At 38.5% G+C, this 8924-nt stretch overlaps 1 protein-coding gene across 1 annotated transcript in view; it reads left to right on the top strand.

Moving 5' to 3' along the window:
- Positions 1 to 7616, top strand: part of LRRIQ3 (leucine-rich repeats and IQ motif containing 3) — a 95796-nt gene extending 88180 nt beyond the window's left edge. Inside the window, exons 6-7 of the mRNA XM_014544349.1 lie at positions 2270 to 2993; positions 7424 to 7616. Coding sequence (XP_014399835.1) covers positions 2270 to 2993; positions 7424 to 7571 — 872 coding nt within the window. The 3' untranslated portion in view covers positions 7572 to 7616. The remainder of the gene's footprint in view (positions 1 to 2269; positions 2994 to 7423) is intronic.
- Positions 7617 to 8924: the final 1308 nt, after the last annotated feature.

The raw sequence follows: 8924 nt of genomic DNA, 5'->3' as shown, positions 1-8924 counted from the left end.
GAAGGACTGGGAATGACTGGTCACTATGACACACACTGACCACCAGGGGGCAGATGCTCAATGCAAGAGCTGCCCCCTGGTGGTCAGTGCGCTCCCACAGGGGGAGCTCTGCTCAGCCAAAAGCCAGGCTGACGGCTGCCAAGTACAGCGGTGGTGGTGGGAGCCTCTCCCGCCTCCACAGCAGTGCTAAGGATGTCCTACAGTCGGACATCCCCCAAGGGGTCCTAGACTGTGAGAGGGCACAAGCCAGGCTAAGCCCCGCCCCCCACACACCAAGTGCACGTATTTTGTGCACCAGGCTTCTAATATATATATATATATATATTCCTTTATAATAAACCAGAAATATAATAACTAAAATGTTTGAGTTTTGTGAGCCACTCTAACAAATTAATTGAACCCAAGAAGGGGGTCAATAGAACTGCCAATCTATAGTTGATTGATCATCATAACCTGGACTTGCAATTGGCACCTAAAGCAGGGTGCACAGTCTTGTAGGACTGAATCCCTTAACCTGTAGTGTCTGACCATATCTCCAAGTTGATATTGTCAGAATTGAGTTGAATTCTAAGACACCCAGCTGGATTCAGAGCACTGCATGCTTTTGTGGGGAAACCATCCCACCCTACACAAATTGTATTTGGTGACCAGAACCTTTAGTAACTTATTACTATTGTATTTTCTATACTTGATCTTTTACTCTTAGCAAGCTTTTCCATGCCAAAGTTCACATTTAAAATCAAATTACACTAAACAGTGCTATTTCTAGATAATTGCTCCAGACCACACCCTATTTATTATAGATCTGAAACTCTGGCTTTGTTCCTCTGTGTCTCTAGTGATTTGCTTTGGGCCCAAACTCTTTTTAACATGCTTTTATTGATTTTAGAGAGAGAGAAAGGGAGAGGGGGAGAGAGATAAAAACATCAGTGATCATCGATTGGCTGCCTCCTGCACACCTCTACTAGGGATCGAGCCCATAACCCAAGCATGTGCCCTGACCAGGGACCAGTGACCTCTTGGTTCATGAGTCGATGCTCAACCACTGAGCCACACCAGCCTGGCTTGGGCCCAAACTCTTAACACTTATTTGTGGATACTTTAGCCTTATATCCTTTTTTACTTGCTAAGACTTGGTTCTCTATTTAGCTCTAAACACTGCTTCCTTTTCTAATGTTGACATTCCTGTGGCCTCTATTGAAAATCTTACCTGTTCTCTTTTTTCCCACTTCCTGCCCAGACCACAGGCCCTGCCATTCTTCATGGCAACCTTAACTTTCATAAAACCTCCACCATCAGATTTGATATATAAAGATTTTACAAGAATCTTCTATTAGAAAAGATAAAATACTTATAGAGTATAATTAGCAAGATGTAATTTTAATAGAGTCGAACATGAAAACATCTGTTCCTAAGATTCATCAATAGAACTTTTTAACCAGTATTTTCCACTAAATTCATCAGTAGGCTTGTCAGAAAATATTACATTAGTTAGGTTTGCTATGATACAGATAGACCCAGAAATTTTTATTGACTCACACATAATTGCCATTTATTTCTGGTTTCCATAGAGTGTGAGTTAGATAATCCTTATCAGTGAGTAGTTTTTCAAGCAATGATTCAGGGAGCCAGGGTCCTCCCACCTTGTGTAACTACCATCTTTGAGGACCTTATCTCTGTGTGGTGGATCAGAAGAATAAAGAAGGAGGAGGCACATCTGTTTCTAAATATCCGTGGACCAGAAATGATATATATTACTTCTGCCTCCCTCTATTGGAGGGCGCTTGGTCTCATGGTCACAATAATAGCAAAGGAAGCTGAGAAATTTGTTTCCTTTGTGTGTCCCATGAAGAGAAAAACAACATTGTTGGCAGCTATTAGTCTCTACCAGAGTTAAGAAAAACAAGGTAAAACAGATAGAGAGTTCTTTGCAAATATGAGATAACTATATGTAAAAATAATATGTATGATTAAGTATAAGATACTGCTATTGAGTCAGTGCAAGTTAAATAATTGAAAAAGATAATGCAGGAAACACAGGAATCAGTGCATTTCTGTGTTAAAATGTTTCAACAGTGATTTTCTTTCTAAAATCACTATTGACTCACAAATTGAAAAGGAACATTAGTTTGGAAAAATACTTCTTAATATAAATAAATAATAGGTTCTTGTGAATTTTATTAATGTATCTTTTAAGACAATTGAGACAGAAAATAAGCTGTGGTTAACACTTATATCATGCATTATATTTGTCTGCTTTCTGATGTAGGTCAGGAGTCTGAAGATGAAATTGAGGATGAAGAATTGCATGCCAGTTTTAGGATATCAGTATTCAAACTCCCCATACATTCTTCAGATTCATTGAAGTATGCAGTATTGAAAAAGAAAGAACAAGCTTCTTTTCCTACATATACACAGCCACTTTCTACTACTCAGCAAAAACCAGTAATTACCAAACCACACCTGCTGTTGGAGAAGAATGCAAGAAGAGAGTTTTTTACGATACACAGAACCGGAATAAAGCTCAAAACACTTTATGATATTGATGAATATCACTTAGAACAAAAGAAGCAGGAAAGCCACAAGAAAAATGGAATAGCTATAACCAAGGCAAAAACTGCCCAAGAAAAAGTCAGCTTAAATGTTCAAGAAATGTTACAGAAGAAAAAACGGGCTGTACAAAAACAAATGGCAGAAGATAACAGGGCAATTCAGAATGGTTTGTACCAACTTTGGCAGGTCAGATCCAACTACCTTGAAAAAGTTAGAGAGAGGAGAGCTTTGTTTCTAGAAGAAAAAAACCAAAAAGCTAGAGACCGTTTATTAATTCAAAACTTAAATAATGAGCTCATTATTTGGGACAGAAGTGTAAATAAAATGAAGATATTGAAGAAGAACAATGATCTCTTAAAAGAGAAACATCTGATAGTTCAGGGAAAACGAGAAACAGAAAGACTTCAAAAGGATTTACGTAAATACATGATGGAACTTAGGTAGGTACAGTTTTGATATAAGTGTTTAAATAAACTTAATGTGAATACTGCATACTAAATGTTGAGATCTAATAAACAGTACTTTATAACATGATATATTCTACTTTGGAAAACAGAAACAACCAAAAATGACAAGTATGTCCTAATATATTACCAAAGATGAGACAATAAAACAACTTTTTCCTCAGATTTTGTGGTATATCAAAATACAAATCAGTATTAAAAGAATATAATCAGCTTAGTTTACCACAGCAAATTGAATGTCTGGCCATCATTAATTTGTAGAGGATGCAGAGTTAAGAGCTTCCTAATGTATCTTAACTGAATTATCTTCTCTTATAAACTCCTTCAAAGATATTACCTTTGAAAGCACACAAGAATAAGACAATACAGTGTTGTCCTGAAAGGTATTATTGAGTTTTATTTATGAACATTTTCAAATAAAGCTGGAGTATCAACATGTAGAAAGGAGCTGAGACTCAAAAAAGTTGTCTGTCTAGAGACTTTAATTTTCAATTCTTTTTCATTTTCTTTCCGGTTCAAATACTTGACCTAAAAGCATTCTGACAAATTTCAATAACTAGTGAAGTCATTACTGAGACAGTATCTCCCTATTCTTGCTGTTGAGTGAGGGAACATGAAAGAAGAAAGGGGAACCATAAATCTCTAGTTTAGAAAATTTACAAAATACCCACAGGGACATTTAAGAATGAATTAAAAAGAGACTTTGAAATTAAAAAAACTTATGTACCAGGTACAATAGTTTTCCAAAATATTCTTGTCCATACTTTGAAAAAGTTATGACACTGCTCAGGGCAGCAGGGTGTCCACTGTGAAGTTGAGTATCAACCAGCAAGAATTTGTGGCACATAAGGCAGTTATCCAATTACATTATCTCTGCTTGTTCTTATTTTGGTCATCAATTGACCTCCTCCACTACCCTCTTCATTAACTGTGGTCTTATCTTGATTTATAGAGCTTTCCTTCATCCAACTTCTATAATTACAGTTCACTTCCAAATTCATAAGAACAACCCTCTCAATTTCTTAACCTAAATACTCTTGAACCCCCAAAACCTTTAAACTCATTTCCAAAGACATAAGAAAACCCCTCTCATCACTTGGAACTGCTTTACCTCTTAAATTTGAAACTCTTGCATACTTATTGATGCCTAAGATCTTTTATTTTTTTAACTCTTCCTTTACTTTCACCACATATATTCCTTAAAGACAGGCCTTTCATATTTTTATTAAGCTTGAGTCCAAGTATTTTATAAGATTTTTATGGTATTGTAAAATGGAAATAATTTCATAATTTTATTTTCCAATTATTTGATCCTGGTATACTATCTAATTATAATCAATCATTGTGTTTCTCTTCAATTATTTTAAATATTTGGGTTTTTTAAAAAACATTTTTTCCACAGTTTATAATTATTATCTGTAGGATGGCTATTTCAATACATTTTTTAGACTTAATTACAGGTGCAAAGTCACTTTTGCCATGACTTTTGCTCAGCTACATGTCCAGACAAGACTATTATCCGAGCCCCAGACAGAATAGTTATAGCTGATTTTCAATGAGTGGTCGTTACATTCTAGGAATTCCTCTAAAGATTTTCAATGTATTAAGTCATTTACTTCTTACTAAATCCATTGAGATGAATTGTCCCTTCTTAAAGATGAAGAAAATGGTGCAGACGGAACTTAAAATAACTTTTCAGAAACCGCACAATCAATAAGTTGTAGATCTGGGATTCTAACCCAAGCAAAATGGCTTCACTTCCTGTACTCTTAACCACAAGCCATTGCTTCTCTCTGTGTAACTCTCTTCTCATCGCCACGTGGATAGCCAGGCTTTTTAGACCCAATTTTACAAAAAACAGAACCCTAATCTTCTTCCTTATCTAGTTGTTCTATATTTTCTGTCCTGATGAATGCCACTGTTATCTACCCAGTAAAAGCAATGATTAAATTTCAGGCACTCCTCTAAGGATTTTAAATGTGTTAATTCATTTAGTCCTTTACTGAATTCTGAGTTGGATTATTCCCCTTTGAAGATGAAGGAAATGAGGCAGAGGGAATGTGAAGAACTTGTCCAAAGCCACTTGGTAATTAATTTTTAGACTTTATAGACTTAGGCTTCTTTTTCACTTCCCAAGTCTAGATTTTGAGTTCCCTTAAACATATATAAAGAACACGATGATCTATATAAGTCTGTTTTTCTAGGCTTATCTGCTCTACTGTTCCTACCAGAACTGTCTGACCCTTACAAATAGAGTGCTGCCACTTCTCTGGGATGCCAAGCTGTGCTACCCTCCGTGCTTTTATTTTAGCACTGAGGCCTGTCTTATCTTTCCTCTGGCAGTTTTCACCATGTTTCACTGTCTTGTTGTATAGTGCTTTCATTTTATTTATATACTAGAGGCTTGTTGCACGAAAAGATTCGTGCAATAGGCCTTCCCTTCCCCTGGCTGCCAGCACCGGTTTTCCTCCAGCACCCGGCACCCAGGCCTTCGGAGCCGCCTTCAGCGCCTTCACTGCTCCGCTTCGCACCTACATATGCAAATTAACTGCCATCTTTGTTGGCAGTTAATTTGCATATCTCGCTGATTAGCCAATGGGAGGCGTAGCGAAGGTACAATCAATTACCTTGTTTGTCTATTATTAGATTAGATTTAAAAACCTTTATTTTTCTTTACTTTTTATAAGCTTCTCATAGTTATATCATGTTATATGTATCTTTATATTTATAGAATTTAGGGAATATGACAAACATTATAATACACTAGAGGCCCGATGCATGAAATTCATGCACAGGGTGGGGTCCCCTCAGCCCAGCTTGCACTCTTTCCAATCTGGGATCCCTCTCACAATCCTGGACCACTGGTTCCTAATCGCTCACCTGCCTGGCTGCCTGGTTGCCCCTAACTGCCTCCCTCCCCCCTTGCTGGCCTGATCACCTCTCATTGCCTCTGCATGCCGGCCTGATTACCTCTAACTGTTCCCCCTGCTGGCCTGGTCGCCCCCAACTGCCCCTCTGCTGGCCTAGTCACCCCTCACTGACCCTCTACCAGCCTAATCACCCACAACTTCCCCCCCTGCTGGCCTGGTTGCCCCCAACTGCACCCCCCCACCACCAGCCTGGTTGGCCCACACAATCTGCTTGTTCAGTCATTTGGTCATCCCTCACTAACCCTCCTGCCAGCCTGGTTGCCCCATGCAACCTGCTGTTCAGTCGTTTGGTCGTACCTCACTAATCCCCCTGCTGGCCTGGTCGTAGGCAGCCATCTTGTGAGGGTGTGAGGGTTAAGTTGCATATTACCTCTTTATTATATAGGATAACTCTTAAATGAATGAGGAGGGGTGAATGAGTTAATCTAAGGTCCATGACATTTCCAGGTTTGACAGTATAACCTGCTTCATCTTTCTCTAACTTAGACTCTGTATTAGTCTGCTAGGGCTACTATAACAAAATACTACAGACTGTGTGGTTTAAACAGAAGTTTATTTTTTTACAATTTTAGAGGCAGGAAGTTCAAGATCAATGTGTTTACAGGTTTGGTTACTCCTCAGACCTCTCTCCTTGGCTTGTGTCCTCACATGGCCTTTGTCCTGTGTGTGCACATCCTTGGTGTCTCTTCATCTTCTCATATTGGATTAGAGCTCACCCATATGGTCTAATTTAAATTTAATTACCTCTTAAAGGACCTATTCTACAAATACAGTTGCATTCTAAGGTACTGGGAGTTAGGACTTCAACATACGGATTTGGAGGGGACACAGTTCAGTTAATAACAGAGTCCTATACAATGGAATACTATTCTGATATAAAAAAGAAGGAGCTCTTATTTTTTGTGGTATCATGGATGGAAAGCATTATGCTAGGTGAAATAAGCCAGTCAGAGGAAGAAGTACCATATGATTTTACTTATATGTGGAACCTAATGAACAAAATGAACTAACAAACAAAATAGGAACAGATTGAGAGAGAAAAGGCTGACAGATATCAGAGTGAAGAGGGTTGCAGGGCTGGGTGAAACAAGTGAATGGAGTAAGCTAAAGAAAACTGAAAACAACAACAACAACAACAACAACAAAACCAGACTCCTGGAAGTTTAGATCTAGTGAGGCTTGAGTAAAAGTTCTGCAAATCATGTCATAATCTGGTTTAGATGCCTCTTTAGGAATCTAAGCCATAGTTTGTATGGATTTTGTTATAGCTAATAGAACTATTAAAAATAATACCCTAAAATAAATCCTAGTGAATGGTATAATAAAATTCTATGCAATAAGTGAAGTTCTGTCTTTTTTCCTATTTGTATATGTCTATTTTTAATATATATAATTATCAATAAATATCTGACTAAATGTTATGATTTTAGTAATTTAAAAGTACCTCACTCCATAATCTTTACTTTTCTCTCTTAGGGCTAGAGAAAGCTGTAAAAGACACTCTGAAGAAAAATTTGTTTATGATATGATTGCCTTTCAGAAAGCTTGTGAAAGATTACAAGAGGCTAAAGCAAAAATTGAAAGTATGAAAACAAAGGTGGTTGTTAAAATTCCCAGAGAATGACAGAATGAACCAATACCAGAGCATATCCAATGGTCTTTTTGAAATATAGCCATTATTTTCAATTAAAGGACTTTAAAATAATATTATGAAAGAAGAAATGCAAGATGGATTTGTATATAAATCTTCTTAAAAATATAAAGAGCAATTAAAATGTTTCTCTTACTAATCATAATTTAACTTAAATCAAGTTGACTTGGCACCTCAAATGTTCCATATATATCCAGATGTCCAAGGAACAATTAAAACTGATTCCCTTTATAGCAGGAAATATTGCAAAAGGTGTTGCTTATGTTGTTTCATATCCTAGTATAACAAAGCTATGTTCAGTTTTTCTGGCACTCTTACCCTAGTTATTTCTGTCCTAACTGCTGGCTTTTAATAAGACACTGTGTACTTTGATTAATTTCATTACCCTGCTTTCATATATTTAATTACATTTTTTGTTCATTTTATAAAAATAATATCTGAATTTTTTTCAAAATAAAGTTTTCACCACTGTATCAGTGACTCATGTATTTATGAAAATTCAGGAAATTTAAAATATATAAGAGAAGTTAAACATTCCTATTAACTTTCTTAGATATCATAAAATTTTGTATATGTATTTTTAGGTGTTTTCCTTTGCACATATGGGATGAAAAGAGAGTGGGAGAGGACACATATAATTATACTAGAGGCCCAGTGCATGAAATTAGTGGGTGGGTGGGGTCCCCTCAGACCATCCTGTGCCCTCTCGCAGTCTGGAGGCCCTTGGGGGATGTCCGCCTGCTGGCTTAGGCCCACTTCTGTGGAGCGGGCCTAAGCCAGCAGTCAGACATCCCTCTCACAGTCCAGGACCCTTCTCTCCTTACCGCCCACCACCCACCTGCTCGCTGATCCTTACTGCTCAGCTCCCTGCCCTTTAGCACTGCTGAAGAGGTGGAAGAAGCTCCTGCCACTGCCATTGCGCTCTCCAGCCATCAGCCCAGGTTCTGGCTGAGCAGTGCTTCCCCTGTGGGAGCGCACTGACCATCAGGGGACAGCTCCTGCATTGAGCGTCTGCCCCCTGGTGGTCAGTGCACATCATAATGACTGGTTGTTTTGGTGGTTTTGCTGTAATGTTTGCTTAGGCTTTTATTATATAGACTAGAGCCCCAGTGCACAAAAATTTGTGCACTTGGGGGGGAGGGGAGGGTCCCTCAGCCCATCCTGTGCCCTCTCGCAGTCTGGGACCCCTCAGGAGATAATGACCTGCTGGCTTAGGCCTGCTCCCGGGTGGCAGAGGGCAGGCCCAATCCCTAGGTGCAGTCCCTGGTCGGGCTCAGAGCAGGGCCGATTGGGGAGTTGGGGCGCTGCCCCCTGTCATGCACAGAG

Source organism: Myotis brandtii, unplaced genomic scaffold (assembly GCF_000412655.1).
Source record: "Myotis brandtii unplaced genomic scaffold, ASM41265v1 scaffold36, whole genome shotgun sequence".
Taxonomy (NCBI): Eukaryota; Metazoa; Chordata; class Mammalia; order Chiroptera; family Vespertilionidae; genus Myotis; species Myotis brandtii.
The sequence above is the reverse complement of the archived record's forward strand: the minus strand, read 5'-3'. Positions and strand labels throughout refer to the sequence as shown.